Source organism: Thalassophryne amazonica, chromosome 22 (genome assembly GCF_902500255.1).
Source record: "Thalassophryne amazonica chromosome 22, fThaAma1.1, whole genome shotgun sequence".
Classification (NCBI taxonomy): Eukaryota; Metazoa; Chordata; class Actinopteri; order Batrachoidiformes; family Batrachoididae; genus Thalassophryne; species Thalassophryne amazonica.
In genome coordinates this window covers 28,208,069-28,233,295 of record NC_047124.1, presented here as the reverse complement: position 1 = coordinate 28,233,295, position 25,227 = coordinate 28,208,069, and the positions used below count along the sequence as shown (strand labels likewise).

Genomic DNA, 25,227 nt, shown 5'->3' with positions numbered 1-25,227 from the left:
GATTGGTTTAATTCATAAATAGAAAACTACAGTTGGAAGTGCCCCAGCGCCACTCTTTTCACCATGTGCTATAAATCAAGATAGGGCCCATGTGTTTTTTTAAACTCCAAACAGAGGAATGAGAACAGACTGAACCTGAACGATGCTCAAATTTACACATCATTAATTCAATTAATCGCTATCTTTCTGTTTGAATTCTCTCCCCCTCCCTCCCTTTGCACTACTTTTCGATGTCTTTGCAGCCAAATGACACAGATGTAAGTATGTGTGACTTTTCCAAGCCGTGTTTCACACTTTCTGCGCCAAATCCAGTTTAACATCTTGATCATCTTCACATCCCGTCACATACACACAGATGTGCCGCACAAACGTGCAGACATCATGCAGATAGTGCAGACGCTTCGCACACAAATTAACACTGTTGCCAACACGAAGGCGACACATCCTTTATTCGCACACATGCACGCAGCCCTGTAAACGCACATCATATCACACTCATAGTTGTCACTTTCACCTGAAGTTTGCCAGATAAACTCTTACCTCACCTCAGGAAGAGTGAAAAACAAGCCGTCTTACTTTGTTTCTGTCTTTCTTTCAGTGCTCCAGTTCAGACGGTGTTTGTCCTCTTCGCTGTGACAGTTTTGTAAGTTTTTTTTGAAGCATAAGTTGTCATGAGCTCCTACTTGTTGTTATGTTGGTGTTTTGAGATTTAAAAAATAATAACCTGACTGATTTGTCTCTGTCTCACCTCAGGATATTGAGTGCTACGTGATTGACAATAATGGCTTTGTCTTAATTTCGAAACAACGCAGTGATGTGAGTTCACACACAGAATACAACTAATGTGGGATTCTTTTGGCATTACAAAAGAAAAGAGTTATCTCACCCTCCTCACTATTACCTATTGACGGAAAAACTATTATGTCGACAACTCAGAAACAATAAATGCCTCGGTCCCGCTCGTTAGCATCCGACTTAAGCTAGCAACTGCCCAATGTGTGCACAAATTCAACACGAAGGATACAGTAGAACAGGGAAAGTGAAGCCACAATGAAAGAATATAGAGACGTGTAGCTATGAATGGTGCCAAAACATTTCATTGTTACTGCGTATTACTGTTAGCTAACTTGAAACATTGCTTCAAATCGTTTTGAAACCTTTGACACACCTGTTTTGAACACTGTTTCAGACTCTATGAAAATGAAGATGTCACAATGCAAGTTAAAATACACAACCGAACAGGAACGTACATCCCGGATTAAAAGATAGATAGAACGTGTGGCTGGGGGTGGGGTATTGCAATGGTTGAAATCAGTATGCATTTATATTTGCACTTTATTGATATAAACATTCTTCCACTTAATGGATATGAACATCCTCAAGTTGAGTTCTTTTTAAGCCATGTTTTTAAATATCATTTTAATTACTTGATTTTATTTTTTTGTATGCACAAGCACATACGTTGCTTGTATTGCATATTGCAACATCTCACAATTAATTTTTTTTTCATATCCTCCAGGGACTCCTCCTTGTGATTAAAAAAACAAGAACTTCAAACCCTTTTGCTTTTTGCTGTATTATTAATGGCCTTACTTCACAAATTACCTGGTATTAATGGTTAAAATGGCTTTGCTGACATTTACGCGTGAAAAACTTGCTGAAGTTGCACCATTCTTTTTTTTCCAGTACTTGACTTGTGGCTTCACATTTCCATATATTTTATAGTTCTACCCTTTACCTGCTGCATCTGTCGACAGCAAGTATAAGCAATGAACATGAATTCATGAACTGTGGTTAGTGCACACGAATGCAACACAGACTACAGTGTGATTCTGCAAAACAATAAACGGCAGGGAACTGAACCAATGATCCTCTTGGTCACATAATATACTATAATTGGTTGAACAAATGAATAGTCAGTTTATTGAAAGAAGGGAGAGGGAGAAATGGATTTCTTTCATTTCTATCTTTGTTTCCTCTGACAGGCTGGAAGATTCTTTGGTGAAATTGATGGATCAGTGATGACAACACTGATAAGAATGGGAATGTTCAAAAGGTAATCCCACACTGTCAATTATAAAATAACTGCTTGTCTATTCAAATTTGTGATGATAACGTAGGGAATAAGTCCTTGAATAACTTAATTTTCCAGCACCTCTCTTATCTGATGCTATAGTTTTCGCCTTTTGTTGGAAAAAGTATGATTTTTGCTTCTTAGTGTTACCTGTAGTAATAAACTCAAAGTACCAGTCAGAAGAGTCAGAACCATAAGAGGTCTTGTCAGATCTGGGAGCATGTGCAGGTGCCATGCGCCGTAGCATCCACCACACTATGGAACTGCCTCCTTGGCAACCACCCAGGCAGAAAACCAGTTCACCTCCGCACCCTAAAAGTAGCTATCTGTCACCTTGGCCTTTCCGCTTGTTGGGGTCTTCAACACTCAGACACCTTCATACTGGATCATGCTCAAAGAAATGTGCCTCCTAGCCAAAATATCGCAGCCGATGTTCCCTCGGGATGGTGTTACACCTCATCTGATTCTTACAAAGCCAAGTTCATTGGCCCAAAGACATCCGGTCGTTGCCTCAGGTGACTGGTTAGCATTAAAGTCTTACAACCATACAGTAAAGACAAGACGTACCAGGAGTCCAGGACCCGAAAGACTTGGACTTTCATCTTCCTGCAAATGTATCGGCATAATCTCTGTCCAGCGACCTCAAGACGCCATAAACTGTTCCTAGGAGTGTCTCAATCTCAAAGGCTGTGGACCCATAGTTATGAAGATTGACACATCCAGCATATCATTGGATATTGCCACATTGCAACCCAAACCATCCTCAATCTGCTTCTCAAGTTCCACAATTGGGGGTATATTGTTTGTGTTATTATTACACCGTTGTACACAAGGTCAGTGCCAACAAACGCACCAGTCACTGGACTCCTCAACCCTACCCAACACCCAGTCCATGCAAGCATTGAACAGGGTAGGAGCCAGAAGACATTGCTGATGAACGCTCAAATTCACTGAGGGGAAAAAATCAGAGACTCTGTTCCTTCTCCACACAGCATTCACAGTACCTGATCCTCGAACCCTAACCAACAGTACCATGTAACCCTATACGAATGTATAAGGTTACATGGTACAATTGGCATTTGCCAATATTTAGTATTTTCTGAGCAAAATCTGTTACTTTTGGTCTGTTTAGTTCCTCCCCTGTTGCTTTGTATCTGTGCACCCTCTGTCTTATGCTCACAGCAGTATGGAAATGAAAGCAGCTCCTGAATTACAAGTACGCGCCGCACCGTATCACACAGAGCAGCGGTTGCTGCTGGAATTGGCTTGCAAAATATTCCTGTTTTCTTTTCTGTACCCATCCTTTCAAACAGCACCCATTAGTATGCATATGAAAGCCGTAGCCTGCAGGCTGTTCTTTACTGTGATTAGATTAGACTCAAACGCTTTGTTATTCGTGAGCTATAATGGCACAGTGTTGTATTATTACTGTTCTGAGGATTAGTAATCCATTTGATTTTTTTTATAGTATATACATCCCACTTTTTCACTTTTGTTCATGTTTGGACACTTTTATCACAATGCTTTATTCCAATCATTGATGCTATTTTTTTAGTATAATTCAGTATCACATATAACACATATATTCATTCAATACAAGCTGTTGCATAACTGATTTCTTTGCATATATGCATAAATGAATGAATGCAAAATGCAATAAGTCACCCTTGTTGTGTGCATGTTTCTCAGGGTGTCCTTGTTCGACTACCAGGCCATGTGTAAGATCAACACGCACTCCGTCAGCAGTGCACAATCATTTTTCAGCGTATGTACACTCACTTTTTGTACCATTAACATCCAAAGTCATTTACTTCATCATTAAATCTTTTTATTTTGATTTCTCTCTGTCTGCAGCCATTTCGTGGTTTAGCTTCAGCCCTCAAATGGTTCCTCTCCAACTTCCTATTGTAAGTGTTGCTAGAGGGAACCAAAATTGATTGTTGGCTTCTTTTTTTTCACCAGTGTGTTCCAAATGAAGAGGATTGTTAGATTTTGCTAAAATTGTCACTATTTGATCAATCTAAATAAGGAAAACATAACAAAGGGTTAGTCCGTGTGGGATTTTGCCCCTGTCCACTGCACCACTGTCTCCTCAGTATACCCCAGAAAGTGTTATAGGGCTTAGCCGAGGATAGGGAAGTGTGGGTTGAGCTGCTTGGTGAACTGCCACCATGACTCAGACCCGGATAAGAGTCAGGAAATCAATGAAAGTAAGGCAAACAGTGTTTTGTAAAACAACGAGCATGATCATGTCTTCCCAAAGATATTAAAAGCAAAATGCAGTATATTTTTTTGTTTTGGCAACTTTTATGCACAATGTAAAACAGTGCAAAACACAGGCGATAATTACCAGTCAAATACAAGGTGTTGAAGCTTGATACGTAATAATGAATTTAGTTAATATTATAATATTTCCTATTGATATTCCATATTTCCAGGAAAAAAAAACAGATTTGCCATTATTAAAATTGTAAATTTTAATATGTCGGAAATTTGTGACAAATACGTTTTTTTGGCTTGTGTCATTTTTTTTGCTTGTAATCACCACAGCATATCTGATATGGAGTCCCATGTTGATTTGTTTTTATTTTGGATGCACCTCCAGATGTATAAGGATGATGGGTCACCGGTGATCTCAAACCACGGACCTTCTTATTGCTGCACCCACCACTTGTGCTACAGCGCCGCCCATTATTTCACAAAAAAAAGTCTCAAAGATGGAGAGTACATAGTCATAAATTTGCAACCAAAAAAAAAAAAAAAAAATCAATCAATAAATATGATATTCACTGAGATTAAAGTCACAAATTTACAAGAACAAACCGTGTGGATGTGGGTGGGGCAGGCATCAACAAAACCGTTTCACATCTGTCAATCAGTTCGTCAGCAACTTCATTTTGTTTCCACTTATTCTGGATAAAGCTGCTTGATTAAAGCTTTTTCATGTAAGAAAACTCCAGTAAAAACAGGTACAAATACTCATGAGGACACAAAGACCCGTTTTAATATTCCCATGACACAACTTTGGGTGTTGGCCCAGTTTTTGACAGCTGTGGTGCAATCTTCCATCTTCCTGCAGTGTCCTTTACTCTGTAATGACAACTGCTGATTTATATATACGAGGGCTGTCAATAAAGTATAGGTCCTTTTAATTTTTTTTCAAAAACTATATGGATTTCATTCATATGTTTTAACGTCAGACATGCTTGAACCCTCGTGCGCATGCGTGAGTTTTTCCACGCCTGTCGGTGACGTCATTCGCCTGTGAGCACTCCTTGTGGGAGGAGTCGTCCAGCCCCTCGTCGGAATTCCTTTGTCTGAGAAGTTGCTGAGAGACTGGAGCTTTGTTTGATCAAAATTTTTTCTAAACCTGTGAGACACATCGAAGTGGACATGGTTCGAAAAATTAAGCTGGTTTTCGGTGAACATTTTAATGGCTGATGAGAGATTTTGAGGTGATACTGTCGCTTTAAGGACTTCCCACAGAGCGGGACGTCGCGCAGCGCTCTCAGGCGCCGTCGTCAGCCTGTTTCAAGCTGAAAACCTCCACATTTCAGGCTCTATTGATCCAGGACGTCGTGAGAGAACAGAGAAGTTTCAGAAGAAGTTGGTTTCAGCATTTTATCTGGACATTCCACTGTTAAAGGAGATTTTTTTTAATGAAAAACGTGTGGGCGGATTGCAGCGTCGGCTCGCAGCCACCGCGACGCTCTGCCACAGGAAAAACACTTCTGTTGGAAGCCTTAAGGACAAGTTGGAACATGTCCAGCTGTTAAACAATTTCTCATATACTCACTCCACTGAAAGCCATCAAAAGCCACCTGGATTTTACAAATGGTTATCAACACGGAGGTTTTTTTCCTGTGCCACCGCGCGGACCCGTCCGCACGTCTTTCATTAAAAAAAATCTCCTTTAAAAGTGGAATATCCGGATAAAATGCTGAAACCATCTTCTTCTGCAACTTCTCTGTTCTCTCACGACGTCCTGGATCAATAGAGCCTGAAATGTGGAGGTTTTCAGCTTGAAACAGGCTGACGACGGCGCCTGAGAGCGCTGCGCGACGTCTCGCTCCGTGGGAAGTCCTTAAAGCGACAGTATCACCTCAGCCGTTAACATTTTCACCGAAAACCAGCTTAATTTTTCGAACCGTGTCCACTTCGATGTGTCTCACAGGTTTAGAAAAACTTTTGATCAAACAAAGCGCCAGTCTCTCAGCAACTTCTCAGACAAAGGAATTCCGACGAGGTGCTGGACGACTCCTCCCACAAGGAGTGCTCACAGGCGAATGACATCACCGACAGGCGTGGAAAAACTCACGCATGCGCACGAGGGTTCAAGCATGTCTGACGTAAAAACATATGAATGAAATCCATATAGTTTTTGGAAAAAATAAAAAGGACCTATACTTTATTGACAGCCCTCGTATGTATGTATATATATATATATATATATATATATATATATATATATATATATATATATATATACGTATATTACTGTTTTACTCCCTTCTCTGTCCACTTTCTTCATGTCTCCTTTCTCCCAGGTTTCTCCTGGAGTTTAATATCTGTGGCTTTTGGGACACGGAGCATTTTGCAGATGGTGAGTTCAGCTCACATGAAAAAATAAAAAAATAAATAGCATCTAAAAAAGATCATACTTTTGTGCATCATGATGACTGTAGAAACCATACTTTATGTGCTGTTTAAATATCACAATTTTGTTTGCTACAATAAAAGCAGAGAAATGGGAAATATTAATATATAATTACTCACTATCACAACCATTTTTCCCATTTCATTCACCTGTATTAACTTTTATTTTTATCACAGACAGTTAATATCTGACTTGTGGCACGTTGTATTTAACATGTTTTAATTTGAAGTAAAACAACTTGACAAAGTTTTGTGCAACATTGTCATTCATTACCTGTTTGCCTTCTTCCTTCCATCTATTCATCTTTATGTATCTACCTGTCAATCATCCACTTTTCCACCTACATGATGTCATCATATCATCACTCGGTTAAGCAAAGGCATCTTTCAGTGTGTGTGAGTATCAGTGTTGTGTAGATCTCTGTCTGTCTGTCTGCCTACATTCACTATTTTTCTCCTTCTAGCTCGACATGTTGAAGCCCTAGGTCCTTGTCTTGTGCACAAAGGGGAATCACATCAAATCAATATTTATTTCAATTAAAAAATCAAGTTCAAATGTTTCAGGAATGTTTGGCTGGTAGCACCTAAAAAGTAAGGTGCACACTGTTAAGTACAATAAGTGAACAAATTCATATATAGAATGTGCATATCACATAAAATATACTGCACACACACAATATATTCTGTACATACAAGTATTGCAGCTTTAAGGTGAGCTCCCATATAATGCCATAACTGTGGCATAACTCCAGCATAAACCCTGTGCAGGAAGATTATTTGCATAGTATTGAGTCTAATCGCACCCCCAATGCGAACTAAGTTGAAATTCTGTCGCTAAACTGACTATCCATTAAATGTATGTAAAAATGCAACCTTACTTGTTCAATCTATCATTGCTGCACACAAGGATGAGAGGTCCACACATTACACTCTGATTGGTCTTCAAAACACAAAAACTGCCATTTTGAAAATATAGTTTTGAACATCCTTGAGCATTGTCATAGATACGTGACATCACACTTTGGAACTGTATAACCTTGAGAGGCTGTAAAAATGTCACGACGATGCTACGCTGTGTGTTATGATGAAACACAATTTATGTGGGCCCAAAATTTACAAACTAGGATAAAATCAATGATGTTAAAGAAGTAGCAACTGGGGCAGGGAGACATCAGGTGAAATCAGTGTTTCATCCAGGGGATACCAGGGCTATCCCCAGATATTTAAAATATGATGGTGCTGTACGTCTGGGGAGGTTGTGATGATGTGGGTGGAGATCCATGGAAGGGGAAGCACTAGCATGTTGCTAATGTTTAAGATGTAGTTAAGTAATGCCATCAATAGATGGATGGTTGGATAGATTGGGGCTTCAAAATCCAACCTTTCTTGTGCATTGTGACACCTGGGTAATGGATCAGTATGGAATTGGGGCGAAATATGATGGGGACCTTGTGTGCCCTGTGGCTGCTACAGTAACCATGAAGTCCCAACAGAAACCCTGAACATGAAACAGCTAACAGGGCTCTGGTGAAACAAGAAGCCCTCAACAGCGGATCAGGTGGAGGAGTTGATGGCTTTTAACACAACAGCTGTGTTGGCAGATGAAGGCTACAAAAGGTCCTCAGACCCAGATCGTCTGGGATTTCCCAGCCATCGGACCAGGCAAAGGATCTATCAAGGACCATGTTTTGGCATGCAACAACATTACCATCTTCTTTGCCATGATTGTATATATATATATATATATATATATATATATATATATATATATATATATATATATATATATATATATAGATAGATAGATAGATAGATAGATAGATAGATAGATAGATAGATAGATAGATAGATGAAAATAAGTATTTGAACACCCTGCAATTCACCCACTTAGAAATCATGGAGGGGTCTGAAATTTTCATCTTAGGTGCATGTCCACTGTGAGAGACATAATCTAAAAATAAAAAATCCGGAAATGACAATGTATAATTTTTTAATAATGTATCTGCATGTTACTGCTGCAAATAAGTATTTGAACACTGAAAATCAATGTTAATATTTGGTACAGTAGCCTTTGTTTGCAATTACAGAGGTCAAACATTTCCTGTAGTTTTTCACCAGGTTTTCACACACTGCAGCAGGGATTTTGGTCCACTCCTCCATACAGATCTTCTCTAGATCTTTCAGGTTTGGAGTTTCAGCTCCCTCCAAAGATTTTCTATTGAGTTCAGGTCTGGAGACTGGCCAGGCCACTCCAGGACCTTGAAATGCTTCTTACAGAGCCCCTCCTTAGTTGCCCTGGCTGTGTGTTTGGGGTCATTGTCATGCTGGAAGACTCAGCCATGACCCATCTTCAATGCTCTTACTGAGGGAAGGAGGTTGTTTACCAAAATCTCGCAATACATGACCCCATCCATCCTCCCTTCAATACGGTGCAGTCGTCTTGTCCCCTTTGCAGAAGAGCACCCCCAGAGTATGATGTTTCCACCCCCATGCTTCACAGTTGGGATGGTTTTCCTGGGGTTGTTCTCATCCTCTAAACATGGTAAGTGGAGTTGATTCCAAAAAGCTCTATTCTGGTCTCATCTGTTCACATGACCTTCTCCCATGCCTCCTCTGGATCATCCAGATGGTCACTGGTGAACTTCAAACGGGCCTGGACATGAGCTGGCTTGAGCAGGGGGACCTTGCTGCCCTGCAGGATTTTAAACCATGACAGCATCATGTATTACTAATGTAATCTTTGTGACTGTGGTCCCAGCTCTCTTCAGGTCATTGACCAGGTCCTCCTGTGTAGTTCTGAGCTTTCTCAGAATCATCCTTACCCCACAAAGTGAGATCTTGCATGGTTTCCCAGACTGAGGGAGATCGACAGTCATCTTGTGTTTCTTCCACTTTCTAATAAATAATCATAACAGTTGTTGTCTTCTACCAAGCTGCTTGCCTGTTGTCCTGTAGTCCATCCCAGCCTTGTGCAGGTCTACAGTTTTGTCCCTGGTGTCCTTAGACAGCTCTTTGGTCTTGGCTATGGTGGACAGGTTGGAGTGTGATTGATTGAGTGTGTGAACAGGTGTCTTTTATACAGGTAGCAAGTTCAAACAGGTGCAATTAATACAGGTAAAGAGTGCAGAATAAAAGGGCTTCTTAAAGAAAAATTAACAGGTCTGTGTGAGCCAGAATTCTTGCTGGTTGGTAGGTGATCAAATACTTATTTGCAGCAGTAACATACAAATAAATTATTAAAAAAAATCATACATTGTGATTTCTGGATTTTTTTTTTTTTTTAGATTATGTCTCTCACAGTGGACATGCACCTAAGATTGTTGTATGGCTGGGGGTGCCTGGCTGCCTTTTGTTTCTGTTTTCTGTTCTGTCTTTTGTTTTTCCTTCCAGGTGGCTTGCGTTCAGGACTGAGTGGCTGTGTGGCTGAGCTATTAGGACCTCACCCTGATCACCTGAGGCTGGTTATGTGCAGCTCGTCAGGACTCACAGCTGTGGTGCATCTACATGGATTGGGGCATGGTGGCATTTAAGTCTGGAGTACACAGTGTGTATTTGCCAGAGACTCGACCTTGTGACCAGACGGGTGAGATCGTCGTCTCGAGAGCCATCTCATCATCATGGATGCAGAGACCGTACCAGGTTTTGATGTCATGGTCTGTGAAAGAGGAGGGGGTGAGGTCTCACGCTCGTCAGCACACTTCCTGAGGTACAGTAGGTTTTGTGACTAACATTAGTACAGTCAGTAAATGTGGTGTCCCTCACACCTTATTATATTGAGCTGTTATGTTAGTCGTTTAATCAGCTTCCACTGCAGTGAAGAATGTGAACTGGGTGTTCCATGCCTGCAGGGTGGGAAGCTGATTAGTGATTAAGCCAGGAAGTGTTTGCTGTTTATGTACACCTTTGAGTGGTCTCTCTGTGTGTGGAGTGTGGACTCACATGATGGTTTCTTCTTTCACAGACTCGGTTTGTCGCAGCCACCTGGGGGGTGTCGGCGGGGTCCTTGGGTCCGAACTGTTTCTGGCTCCGGACCGTTTGTGCTGCTAGGAGCGCACCATATCTCCACCTCGCAGACCGCGCACTCATTTGTTTGTATTGTAGCACATCACTGTTATGTTATTAAATTCAGTTATCCTTTGTACCGTGCTCTGCTTATTTCATACTGGGTCCTTCAAACGCTGGTCGGTTCTCCGTCCTGCGTCCGACACATAACAAAGATGAAAATTTCAGACCCCTCCATGATTTCTAAGTGGGAGAACTTGCAAAACCGCAGGGTGTTCAAATACTTATTTTCATCACTGTAGATAGATAGATCATTTAATATTTAATAATATTAAAAACTAGAGCTCTTGGCACACTTCTATTTTACTTGCATTAATGGTAAATGTCCACCAGGTGGAGTTACTGCTCCATTTCAAGAACCTTGAGTGCAGACTGCTGTAGGACATGCAAGCTAACCTGCTGCTTATAGTAGCAGATAATTGGAAATATTATTTCTTAATGTGCACTGATTGGTGCAGACCATTGAAGATGATCATTTGCTAATAAAACCTGGCAATAAATAAGCCCATAATCTGTCCACAGTACTATTAGCATACTGTGCATTTTATCACATTTCTGTGCTGTACTACAATCTAAATTTAATTTGATGCATCTGATGAAACAATTTAGAGTCTCAGTGGAAACAGACACACCTGCCAAGTTTCTCACAGCACGACCAAAGCATAAAGGTATAACGGATTTCATCAAATTTTAAAGAAGCCAAATCAGAATACCACATGTGGCCCACATCATGCATGTGGCTCTGTTGGCTAGCTGCATGCGACGGTGTGTGTGAGAACAGTGGGGATAAAAGGGAATGCAAAAATAATGACACGTTGTGCGTGCCAGCTTGCACATGTCTTTGGCTCCAGACACGTCCTTCTTCTGTTGCACCAGACACCAAATTTGATGCCATTTGGAGTATAGCCAAATAGGGCGACAAACGCATGAGGTGTGACGCATTTAAACTATGGGCCTGTCTGTCACAGGCTGTCGGCCTGTCACCGACAAAATAAACACATTTACATGCACTCCTCCGTAGTCCAAAAGAGTGATCCTTATTTCTATGTCTGTTTCAGCCTCAGCACACAAGAAAAAAGGTGACATCCTGCAGCCGTGTGACACGGAGTACCCCAGCTTTGTCTATGAGCCGTCAGTCAAGGAGACCAACAGCATTATCAGATGTGGACGCTGCCAGAAGTGAGCACTCTTTATGCTGACACAAATCAGCAGTGCATATACCTCTACTTGCCCTCGGCCAGCCATATCAAACTGTCCTTCCAAAATCCATTTTCTATGGCTCGGCTGGGCTCCGCGTACCGACTGCACTCTTACTGCATGCAACAGTATTAGGAAAAAGGCAGATTTGCAGAAGGGCCTGAATTAGATCAGGCTGCACGGTGCGTTTGGAGATGGGGAGTGAAAAACTGACAAAGAGGTAAATGAAGGGAGAGAGATACGCTGAGGTGCCGTGTGTGGAAAACTGACAGGGGAAAAACAGGCTGTGAAATACGGAGGGATTAGTGTGAAGAGAGAAAGTAAGACATGAGAAGGTGACAGAGTGGTGTAAAAGAGAGTGTGTGACTACCCCCATGAGGCCAAAAGAGGAATAACAAGCTCCATACTGTAACTACAGCTTAACACGATCGTTTACCTTTTGTTAAGTATTTCAAATAACATCTGATTGTTCATCCAGGGTAGGGGTGGGTGGTGGCCAAGCAGTTATGTAAGTGTGCTTGTTTCCACTATGGACAGTTCATGGTTCCAACCCACCCTTGCTTGATCTCCATCTAAAATGGAGTTGTGTCAGGCAGGGCATCCAATGTAAAACATGGGAAATCCACCTTGGCTATGTTGTGGCCACCCCAGGTGAAAGCAAGGGAGCAGCCGAAAGGACTTACCGTATTTTCCGGACTATAAGTCGCACCGGAGTATAAGTCGCACCAGCCACTTTATCCATTATAAAGAAAAATAAACCATAAATAAGTTGCACCGGAGTATAAGTCGCACCAGCCACTTTATCATTATAAAGAAAAATAAACCATAAATAAGTTGCACTGGACTATAAGTCCCATGGACATACAGGTATGTTAACTTAACATGAAAAGTTCAGATGATAATATTGTGACGGCTACCGTTTTCAGATGCATATTTCACCAGTCGTAACTTACAATCTGCAGAGTATGATTTTCTTTTTGGTGGCATTTTTTCAGGCCTTCTCCGTTGTCTTGTTAAGTTATCAGTAACGTTGAAATTTTTATTTTTCTATGGTAGTCAGAAGTCGCAGGAACAGTCACACAAGCCTCGAGTGCCCTCTCGTGAGCTGCATTTACCTACAGATATGTTTGTATTTTGCGGACCACATTGCGAGCCGAACCATGCAGCACCTACCTGCACAGCTCATGACCACCCAGCGGTGTCGATCCAGCTCCTTCCAAGTGCAGACGCTAATCCTCCGCCGTCGCTCAGTGCTCCCATGCAGCTCTCAGCGTCAACTCTGCTCACACTGATATCCAAGGGTTGAAGCTGTTTTGTTAGCCGTCCCGGAATAAACACCATGTTCGTCTGCTTCAAACGCTATTCACAATCTTCGACGCCAGCTCCTTCCAAGTGCACACACTAATCCTCCGCCGTCGCTCACCCGGTGCTCCCACGCAGCTCTCAGCGTCAACTTAAACACTCTGCTCACACTGATATCCAAGGGTTGAAGCTGTTTTGTTCGCCATGCCGGAATAACAGCAAGCACCGTATTCGTCAGCTTCACACGCTGTGGGTGAGGTGAGGAATACGCGTCCAACGTTCTGTTCTCTGATTGGTTATCGCGACCAGCGTGACTTATAGGACGGCCGCCATACTACAGTGTCCATGATGCATTGCATTTCCTTTTCTGGTGGCCATTTTAAAACATAGATCGACTCTGTCACGTAAAATTGTTTTGTTACAGTAAATTAATTGAGATCCTACCGGTATATTTTTCATTTATAAGTCGCACCGGAGTATAGGTCGCACCCCCGGCCAAAACATGTAAAAAAGTGCGACTTATAGTCCGGAAAATATGGTAATTATCTGGCTATTTGTCCAAAAAAAAATTACATTTTGCAGAACAAGCTCAAATGTTCAGGATAGGTCCAGAAAAATGTGTTGAATTGCATATTAAAAGTCTTCAAAAATACTCCTTGTGGCTTTTGTCAAAATCCAAAATGGCGCCCAAGATGGCTGCCATTTCACATATTTTGTATATCTTTGCTACTGCAATAAAACCCTAATTTAAGTGTCTAAATGTATGTATTAAGACATGAGAAACTCTTTACAATGATTATCAAAGGGTTTCAAATATTAGAAACCACCACTGGCAAAAATGTGAAATAAGATATATATATATATATATATATATATATATATATATATATATATATATATATATATATTCGGGGTCGCCACAGCCGATACAGCCAGATCCACAGTGGTATTTGGCACAGGTTTTATGCCGGATGCCCTTCCTGGCGCAACTCCAGTTTTACCTGGAGAAACACAGACAGCCACTGCTGTTCCAAAGAGGTCTCCCATCCAAGTTCTAACCAGGTCCTGCACTACATAGCTTCTGAGATCTGATGGGATCAGGCTAACACAGAGCAGACTGGCTGCGTTTGACAAAATTTCCATTATTTGGCCATTTTTTTGAGTTAATGCCATTGGACTACTGTGTATGTTTATGTTGTCATTGTGGAGAATCAGAAAAATAATGATTGCACTCCTTTAGTCAAATTCAAGCCCACTTTGCTCACTGTTTCAGTAGTGTAATTTCATAACACTTGACGTAAGAGTTGTTGTTTTGTTGGTGTGGAATCCCCAAAAATCAAAAAGATGTTGTTATGTGTCAACGCGGGTTGAGGAGCGGACCTGCGTCTGACGGAACCCAGCGCTAAAACAACCAGAAAGCGGTTCCAATAACAAAACAATTTATTTTCCCCCTTTGGTGCATAACAAAGTGTACAAACAAAAACTGCGTCGGTCTGGCGGAGTGAAGGACGGTACGCTATCCAGTGCCCAAAAGGATCGAAGCCCGGCGCTTCTGGACCCACGTTCACCGCCAAACACCCCCCAGGTGGACACGACAAACCGACTCTGCGAAGGATAGAAAAGGTGAGGTAAGTCAGCAGCTACAACTAATATCCTTCAAAAGGCACACACTATCAGCAATACATTCAGGTCCGAATTCAAGCTTTATGTAAATGAGCAGCTTCTCACAACAGGTGGAGGATCATCAGTCTGCATGCCACGGCAGTGAGAAGCGAGCTGCACAACTCTCATCAAAGTTCAAATATACTGCGTAACAAAATACCAAGTTACTGTTAACAATTATTCAGATAATCAATCACCTCTGATGTGTGCTGACAGCATGTGTCCCTCACCCTTCCTCCTTCACAGGCACGATGTGTCAAACCCAGGCGCGGTCCTCAGCGTCTCACAAACGAACATCACAAGGTCGAGTTCCCGGCAATTCTGCTTGAATCACACATGACTTAAATGCAGAACGCCATCTCATTATCTGCTTCAGCTGAAAGTCTTTAAGGTTGCACGTGAGCACCATCCACAGGTGCTGCACATCATGTTGATGAGGGTGAAGGACTCTTCTGCCAGCACCTTCTCCACAGACAATAAATCAGTTTGCATACCACCTAGAGAGCAAAGAAAAGAAAAGAACACCAAAATGTCCAGCCACACCCCCCCAACACACAACAGTACCCCCCCTTTAACGGGAAGCCTCCCGGCGACCGAACAGACCAGGTCCGAGAACAGCACCTTCCTCCGGGGTCCTCGTCAGGAAGCAGACAGCGCAACGCTCCCAAGGTCCACCACAGACAACAGGACAGGGCACCGCAGCTGGAAGGCCGGCTGGCATCAACAAAAACCCCAAAACAGTCCCCAGTACAATCCAACACACAAGAAAAAACATAAAACCCACCCAAAACCTCCCCAGGGGACCGTCTCATCCAACCCCGGGAAGAAAAGAAAAACTCCCAAATGCAAAAACCCAACACAGCCCCACAAACACAATACAACATAAATGCATGAAAGAAAAATAACAAACAACCCCCCAGAACGACTTGCAGAGTCCAACACCCCCCCAGAAGGCCTTCACCGCCGGTTCCAGGAGGAATAGCCAAAGCCGGAATCCCACAGAGGTCCCCAGGTACACATGGAGCAACGGCGCCCCCCAGAGGACCGTACCATCAAACCCCAGGAGGCACCCTCCCCACAACCCAGGAACCCCAGACCCGGCCACACTTGGCTAGTCGGCCCCACAAGCCAATTCCCCCCCAGAGGACCGTCCCATCAACCCTGGAGGTGGAACCTGGAAGGAAACAAAAAAAAACAAAAGTCCAACCCCCGGAGGACTACATTAAACAACCCCGGGGGCAAATAAAACAACCGATAAACCTGTTACCTTCCCCAGGACCCTGAAAGACCCCAGATCCCTCCCAGAGCCTTTCGGCGGCTCATTTTGGCGAACGGCACAAAACATCAAGCCGGGGAAGGGAACAGGAAAAACTAACCCGGCCCCAACCCCAAGGCGCAGCGGAAAACTGGAAATACGTCCGGTGCCCCAACTCGACCATACCCCAGCCTATCGGGAGGGGTGGAACTACTGAAATGGCGAATGGGAACAGATCGGCCCACCCCTCCGACTGAGGTATGTTCCCGCTGCACCACACCCCGGCAACACCAATGACGAACGGTACAAAGGCCCACTGAGGCTGGAGTGGAACCGGGCCCTAACCAAACCAGAAAAAAATGCCCCTAACAACCCCCCCCTAGGTGCAGAGGTCTTCTGAGAACGCTCAGCGTGACCAACCTGCACCACCCCACAACCCACAAGACGAACGGTCTTGGGGCGAGTGAGGTTGGGGTTAGGGAAGTAGGGAAATAAAAAACAACAAAACAAAATGACCCCAGACCCAAACAGAAAATACCTAAATACAAATAATAAAAACCAACGATTAACTGAGTCCAGGACGGGCTCCGAACCGCCTGTCGTTCACTCCACCAGATACGCCCCTGAATCCCCAAACAATTTATAACCCCTTTCAGAAAAAAAAAAACATTAGCCCAAACAAAGTTTTTTTTTTTGTGTATTATTTCGCCTGTCCCAGAACACCTGGAGAGACGTCACCACTATTTTTTTTGACGCTTCTATGACGGGGCAATATAGCGGCATCAGCTCGTCCGAGCTGCATGGGCTCATCTACAAGAGGAGCCAGAGGTCCCGTCGGAGGAGTCTCAGTGGAGCGAAGAAGAGGCAGCCCAGATCTGTGTCGGGGAAAGCCCCGAGACAAAAAACCCGTTCTGATGGCCGTCCTCTCTCGCGTCCACGCTCCTTCATCCGATCATCTAGACGAATCACCAACGATATTAGCTCATCTAAATCATTTGGCTCGTCACTGACTACTAGCTCGTCTTTTAATGGATCATTTAAACCAACCACAAACACTCCGCTTAATGCTGCGGCATTCCAACCGGACTGAGCAGGAAAAATTCGGAAATCCACAGAATAAGCCGCACTCCACCTCCCTTGCCTGAGATTCAGCAACCGCTGGGCAACGGTATGAGAAAAAAACCAGAGAACATTGCATCAAAAACGGAGCACAAGCTTCAACGTTTCCCACATAAGGCTCCAGACGACAAATAATCGGAAGCCGAATCTCTGGGTGACGGAGTTATCTGCACCGGTATCGATGGTGCCGCAGCTGGAGCAGCAGGAAGCGAAACAGCTTGCGCTGCAAGCTCCGTAACGCGGACATCTGTTTGTTTAATTTGGTTTGTGAGATGCTGTAATTGCTCCCATATTTTCTCCAAGTGTTCTTGAACTCTTTCGGCGAATGGAACCGCCTCTGCCGCTGGGTCTATTATGGAATGGCCAGGAACTACTGTTATGTGTCGACGCGGGTTGAGGAGCAGACCTGCGTCTGACGGAACCCAGCGCTAAAACAACCAGAAAGCGGTTCCAATAACAAAACAATTTATTTTCCCCCTTTGGTGCATAACAAAGTGTACAAACAAAAACTGCGTCGGTCTGGCGGAGTGAAGGACGGCACGCTCTCCAGCGCCCAAAAGGATCGAAGCCCGGCGCTTCTGGACCCACGTTCACCGCCAAACACCCCCCAGGTGGACACGACAAACCGACTCTGCGAAGGATAGAAAAGGTGAGGTAAGTCAGCAGCTACAACTAATATCCTTCAAAAGGCACACACTATCAGCAACACATTCAGGTCCGAATTCAAGCTTTATGTAAATGAGCAGCTTCTCACAACAGGTGGAGGATCATCAGTCCGCATGCCACGGCAGTGAGAAGCGAGCTGCACAACTCTCATCAAAGTTCCAATATACTGCGTAACAAAATACCAAGTTACTGTTAACAATTATTCAGATAATCAATCACCTCTGATGTGTGCTGACAGCATGTGTCCCTCACCCTTCCTCCTTCACAGGCACGATGTGTCAAACCCAGGCGCGGTCCTCAGCGTCTCACAAACAAACATCACAAGGTCGAGTTCCCGGCAATTCTGCTTGAATCACACATGACTTAAATGCAGAACGCCATCTCATTATCTGCTTCAGCTGAAAGTCTTTAAGGTTGCACGTGAGCACCATCCACAGGTGCTGCACATCATGTTGATGAGGGTGAAGGACTCTTCTGCCAGCACCTTCTCCACAGACAATAAATCAGTTTGCATACCACCTGGAGAGCAAAGAAAAGAAAAGAACACCAAAATGTCCAGCCACACCCCCCCAACACACAACAGATGTGGCAGTGGTGGGGGGGGCGAGGGGTACACAAGGCATTCACACACAAGATAAAGTGGCTGATCCAGGGTCTCGTAATCCCGGTCACACGTCTGGTTAATGCAGTTCTTGGAACCCAAATGTATCTTAAATTAGACAAACTGGAGTCATTCATCTGAGATTATTATTTGTTTGGGAAGATTTACAAGGGCATTTATACAGTCAGCTCCATAGGTGTTTGGACAGTGACTCGGTTTTTGTAATTTTGCATCTGTATTGAAACAATCGAGATGTGCTTGTAGTGTTGACTTTCATCTTTATTTCAAGGGGAATAAACAAAAATATTGCATTACAGCCATTTTTTATACACAATCCTTCCATTTTCAGAGGATACGTAATTGGACAAATTCCATTAAAGGCTTATCATTGATACAAATTGTCACTTTTACAGACAAGGGATGGACAGATGACCAAGTCACTGAATATGTCATTGACGAAATTTACCTCAGGTGAAGTCTCGGAGCAGGCACGATGGAACTATCTTGGGTTTTGAATGGCAAGCACCAATGCAGACAACCGGTCCATGTCCACGTCTAGAGTGCAGCCAGGTGAAGTGTGGCTGTCACTTTGGCCTTTTCCAGTTGCTCACGTCATAAGTACTGAAGCACATTAGCTCTGGATTACATCTTTATTCTTCCCTTTCAACTCCACTGTGGTGGTGTCGAGAGTCAAAATTACAAAAATGATTGCTGTCCAAATACTTATGGACCTGACTGTGTACCAACGCTGGAAACTATGATTAACAGATCTGTTAGTTGATGAATACTGAGATGATTAGCAGTAAAGGGAAGCTGCAGAAAGGCAGTGTGCCAAAATGTGGCCGGCAAATTAATCGTGTCGGTAATAATCCTCCCACTCATTCATACAGAAAAATCTAAATGAAGGACAATATAAAACTGAAAAAGACATCTGAGGAAGAGAATCAGAGCAAGAGAAATGGAGAATCCAACTGCAAAAGCAGAAAGCAAACGAAAGGGCCAATGTATGCTTTTAGTTATTTGCTGTCACAACTTGTAGGTGTTGACTGTATTAATGGTCTCATCACTCATATGGATTTCTCATTTATTCCTTAATGTTCAAAGACAGTAGCAGCACATCAGGCTCATGGGACCAAGTTAAAGTCAAATACAGAAATATTAAGATGAATTAATCAATGTTATATCCTATACGTGTCATCCGAAGCCCATTGGGCTGGTGGTTATCCCTGATATTAATACAGTAACATGCTTTTTGAGGGCGGTATGCATTTTTAGAGGCCCAACGTCCTACCACAGTGTTCTAGACAAATGACCGATATTCTGGGACAGTGGAGAATAAATGTCTTGTCCAAGGATACAAATGGATAGTGTCAGCAACAGTAGAACCCCTTTTTTTTTTTAGGTGGCAGTCCAACCTTTTACCACTGATCTACTTGATATCCTTATATTGGGTGTCAAAATCGAACCCCTCATCCACGCAATGGATCAAGTAGATGATTGTCTGCTGGGTGAAATACAGGTGGGGACCTTGTGTGCCCAGTAGGCACTATGGTAACCATGAAGGCACAACAGGAACCTTGAACACAAGACGGCTAATGAGGCTCTGGTGAAACAAGAAGTTCTCAAAGGCGGATCAGGCGGAGGAGGTAATGGCTTGTAACCTAACGACTGTGAAGGCGGACGAAGGCTGCAGCAGGTCCTCGGACTCCAATCACCTGGGATTTCCCAGCCATCAGACCAGGCTAAGGATCTGTCAAGAACTGTGTGTTTGTTGGCGTGCAGTGACATTCCCATGTTAAACGAACCTAGATCACCCCTGGAGGTATATTTTCTCCGTGTCCACCATCCCTTCTGGGATTCGATCAACAGACAATCTTCCTACCACCGAGGGATTGCCACAACCTGATTGCCACAACCTATATAGGCCCTGACACCCATTCAAGGGAAATAGACAGAGGTCTGGTCCTGAGAGAGCATAATAAATTATAACAACACAGAGGTGGTGGCAGTAGGAAGGAGAAGATGTTTAATAGAGGCATTCATCTCAGTGATGGAGATCATGCCAGAATGTCAACAACATTTTTCAGACAGCCCAATAATCCAGACATGAAAAATCAGGCCCTGATGTGCTCAAAAGTAAGAACTTGTTGGACAAGAACACTTTCTACAAAGGATCATTCTTTTGACACTAAGCAGCCAGCCTGTGTTTCACATGAAAACTTTTGGCTCCTGATGAGAAAATGGTCTTGGGGAGCACAGTGGTACTGCTCTCAACTCCCAACAAGAAAGTCCAATGTTCAAGCCATCTCCTCATGCATCTGATGTGAAACATTAAACAACACTTAAAATCCAGTCTCAGTATACCACAACCTACACAAAAAATGTGTGATAACCTTACCAGAGTGGTAGATGAAGGCTGGTAGGGGTGAATGAATACTTACACATTGGTTAAAATATGAAAATATTCCAATCATGTTTAAACATATGCAGTATGGCGTAATTTGTCTGAGCATAAGGATTTCAAAAAGGTGTAGTTTGGACAATCTATGAGCGAACACGGTGGGTTATGGGCTAAAAATAACAAAAATGGCCAGTTTCTACAAGGGTGAATAATTAAAATGGAAATTATTGGTTGACTTAACAGTACGTGAAAGAGGAATGTATGTCATATGAGCTGATCTTGTGGACTAGCCGTGCCTTCACTGGAGAGGGTGGAGGTCGGGCGCTTGCTGGTGATCTGAGGAATGCTCTACAGGATCAAAGGTCCATTATCTTTACTGCTTAATTGTTTCGACAGTTGGTTTATGCGACCACTAGAATTCATGAGTAATTAGATGCTTAGCTGTATCTTCTCTGTCATGCATGATTGGCAAATCTTTGTTCTGCTTGGTTTTGTTAATTTATTGGTAGTATGGTCAAAGCAAATGGTCACCTCACTGAGTATGATCTGCTAGAGGTTTCTTCCTACGTACATCAAAAAAATGCCTCAGGGAATTTTTTTCCTTATCATTGTTTCTGTGTAGGCTCTCAGTTGTCCAGGTGGTTTCCATAGTAGAGAAGCTTGAATCTTTGAGTGGACTGGGTTGCTTGATGCGAGGATGTTTCGCTTCAAATCACAGAAGCTTCCTCAGCTAAAATTCTTGCTCTGGTAATCTGACTTCTGTCTGACCCTTGTCGAGAAGAACAAACAGAAGCCACAAAAGCTGGAGTTTTAAACCTAACCAGACGCCTCCTACCGAGAGGCAGACTGCTATTGGCTAGTAACTAAACAATTGCTTTAATTAGCACCTATTGTGCTCTAGTTAGCACCTTCGTAATGACAGGGTAGCTGGGACTGATGCCTCTCCTGATGGCGTGAATGACTCATTACCATGAACAAAAGACTGAAACTGCTTTGACCTGAGTACCCCATTGTAAACAGGGGACAAAGCATGTCTCAAACCCCCTCCTTGGTTAAGGCTGGGTTTCAACTGTTTCACATAGAATGTCTCCTTCATGCCTCTCTCAAACCATTTCTTCTCTCTGACTAAGATTTTAACTTCCTTGTCCTCAAACGTGTGGTTAGTGTCTTTAAGGTGGAGATGAACTGCAGACTGAGGTCCACCACTGAGGTCCACCTCTCTGCGGTGCTGGTATAGCCTTTTGTGTAAAGGTTGCTTAGTCTCAACTATGTAGTGTTCGTTAGTTTTCCTGACATCTGATAGAATACACTACATTGCTCTGTTTGTAACTAGGGATCCTGTCCTTAGGGTGAACTAATTTCTGTCTCAAGGTGTTAACAGGTTTAAAGTAAACTGGGATTTTGTGCTGTCTGAAGATCCTCTGTAGTTTTTCCCCTACTCCTGCTAAATAAGGGAGAGACACTCCTCTTCTTCTTGTCTCTGTCTCCTGTCTATCTGGTCTCTTTGTTCTCTGGGACTTCTGCACTTTGCACTTATCATTGTTGCCAGTGTGCTTGTTCAGGGGTGTAAGGTGAGTAAGGTTAGACCTTACCTCTGTGGAGGTCCTTGAGGTGACGTATGTTTTAATTTGGTACTATATAAATACATTGAACTGAAATAACAGAATCCAATAGATGCTGACTTTGCTGTTATTTTGGAGATCAGGCATTCAAAACAGTCAAAACTATTTAATTTTTTTTTTATAGTATTAGCTCAACCAGTAATTTGCATAACCATTTTGTAAAATTGAAGTAACTTAATTATTATAGTCCAAATGACAAGATCATACCTTTACACAGTGTTCTAGACAAATATATATCTCACATTCAGAAATCTGAGATTTTTCTGATCATTTTGATATGCAACACATAGGCAAAATACTCAAAGAATGTATCTTCATAGGAGAATTTCTTAAGGTATAATAAAATTGAGAAAATGCCGTTTTGGCTCCGAGCGCTACTTTTTGAGATCTACGGTATACTTAACCCTTAACTGAACTTAAATTGGCCTTTGACACCATCTTTGCTGATTTTATCTCATAGATCCAAACCTTTAGGCCAAATATGGTCTAAAATATACCTTTTTGTAATCTCTATGATCAGACAAATAATATGGTATACCTTTCAACATGATTGGAGCACTGTAAAATTTTGTCCCTAGTGTAGTCTTTCATTGGCCCCTACCTGGCTATAGCTACTACCACTCTGGGATGGCTTATAGTTGTTGTTTAGTAACTTTGGATGATATTGATTTGATTTAAATTGATTATCATCAGAGGGAGTTTTTCCTTACCACTGTCGCCTGTGTGCTTGCTTAAGGGGGTTTGGTAAGGTTAGACCTTACTCGTGTGAAGCACCTTGAAGCAGGTTTGTTGTGATTTGGCGATGTATAAATAAAATAAATTGAAATTGAAATGATTGTGGGCTCATGGAGTAATGAGCCAGATTGACCCCCCAAAAAAACCCCCCAAAAAACCAGGTGGAACCAAAACAATCATGCAAGGTTTTTTTTTTTTATGTATTGATATTTTACAAATTGCATACTTTCTTTTATCGACTTCTTGCGAATGCCTTTGCGTGCGTGTTTTTCAGGATGTTTGTGGTGCAGCAGGTACCTGAGAGCAACCTGCTGATGCTGGTGGTGCAGGCAGACTGCGACTGCTCCCGACAGTACCCACCCATCACCCTGGAGCCTGAAGAGGTGCGATATATCTTTTTTTACCCATTAAGACTTGAAAGGAACCTGACGAGATCTTAGGACTTAGGATTGATGTGTTTTGAGGAAGCGAGCTGTGCAGCACAAACGAGCAGCTGATGTTTCATGACCTCATCCATTAGCGTTCACGTTGTGTGTTGTCATAAAGCACCGCTGTTGATCCTTGACACTGTTGTACATAACGCCTCAGTGAAGTGTGACAGGATGCGGTCACAGAAGATTCGCCGGCGCCCTGAATCTTGCCATGCCTATCACCCTCAGGTCAGCTTCTTTTTTGGTCCTCGATCACACCCGACAGCTTCCACCAGTTACACAAATGAATAATTCTTCACAGAGCAGAAAGTATAAAACACTGGCTCATTTTTATTTCTGCTGTTGCAGTGGTCTGTTATTATTAATTGCAACCATTATGTTTGCAAACTTGCCGGTGTCAGCAGTCTTAAATGAAATGAAAAGTGAAATCATTTCTCTCCCCGTAGGAGAACGCCGATGACTGCGGAGGAGTGGACATCATATCGCTGTCGGCCTCACTGCTCCTTGCTTCCCTCTCCTTCTCTGTACTCGTCTCCTGATGTTGGACAACTTTGCTGTTTCACGCATTTGCATGCGAAGCAGTAAAGATGAAACAAAACGACAAAATCTGGAGACTAGTCTGGACAATGATCACCACAACTGGATTTAAAAAAACAACAAAAAGTTGTGGTTTAACACATTTGAAAACATTTTGATGGATATTCGATGTGGAAATGAAATCTGAGCTGAGAGCTGCAAAAAGCATGATAATGAACCTTTTCATGCATGAAAACTATCTCATACTGCTTTTCCATTTTGCATCTCAGAATGAGGGGAACTAAACGATACATTTGTACACTGAGATTTTGCAACTGCATAATGAGAAAAATGCAACTGCAAGCATGTGCACATCCAGTACATTTCTTTCTAATGCTTCATCTTTGGACTGTTACAAACTGTTCTGCAAGCAGTGGCAGATCTAGAGGGGGGCTTGAGGGGGTTGCAACCCCCACCTCCACCCTCTGAGACACTGACCAAAGGTGTGAAAAATATTGAAACGGTCTTTTATAAACAAATGCTAGTTGACAAACACTGCTGCATGCAGAATTAGAACATTTCCCAGCATTTAAAATAAAAATTGTGTATTTTAAATGATGACTATTGTGTCAGTAGCATTCCAAATTGCCTTAGAATGTAGAATAAAGGCTGCAGATGTTTAAAATTTTTTTTGGGGGGGGGGCAACCAACCAAGTCATAAACACCCTCCCCCCTTCAACTTACACTAGATCCGCCCCTAGCAAGACTTTGAAAAAAGTGATTGGCTCAGTGCCCAATAAGTGCAATGAAGATTTATCACATTAAACATTTTGAATTCTGAATTTCATGAGGGAATAACACATGTTTCAAGCATCAGTCTATGCAAGGGGGACTACTTCACAGTGATGTTTGTAGTTTTTTTTTGGGG

General features: G+C 42.7%; 1 protein-coding gene across 2 annotated transcripts; it reads left to right on the top strand.

Annotated features, from left to right (window-relative positions):
- Window positions 1-79: 79 nt before the first annotated feature.
- Window positions 80-24,684, top strand: LOC117503860 (voltage-dependent calcium channel subunit alpha-2/delta-4-like). 2 transcript variants are annotated; one of them, XM_034163136.1, is made up of 12 exons: window positions 80-257; window positions 599-643; window positions 754-816; window positions 1,986-2,056; window positions 3,764-3,839; window positions 3,929-3,981; window positions 6,622-6,677; window positions 7,106-7,126; window positions 11,851-11,971; window positions 23,627-23,742; window positions 23,929-24,011; window positions 24,230-24,684. In XM_034163136.1, the coding sequence occupies exons 1-12, from the start codon at window positions 231-233 to the stop codon at window positions 24,320-24,322; spliced, it is 825 nt and encodes a 274-aa protein (XP_034019027.1). In that variant the 5' UTR covers window positions 80-230; the 3' UTR covers window positions 24,323-24,684. The 2 variants fall into 2 exon arrangements, with proteins under 2 accessions (XP_034019027.1, XP_034019028.1); XM_034163137.1 differs by lacking the exon at window positions 7,106-7,126.
- Window positions 24,685-25,227: the final 543 nt, after the last annotated feature.

Bases quoted from the DNA above. Each gene is read 5' to 3' on its own strand.
- LOC117503860 (XM_034163136.1), top strand. From the start codon at position 231: ATGTCTTTGCAGCCAAATGACACAGAT. The intron at 817-1,985 runs GTGAGTTCACAC...TTCCTCTGACAG, and splicing joins TTTCGAAACAACGCAGTGAT to GCTGGAAGATTCTTTGGTGA. The intron at 24,012-24,229 runs GTCAGCTTCTTT...CTCTCCCCGTAG, and splicing joins GCCATGCCTATCACCCTCAG to GAGAACGCCGATGACTGCGG.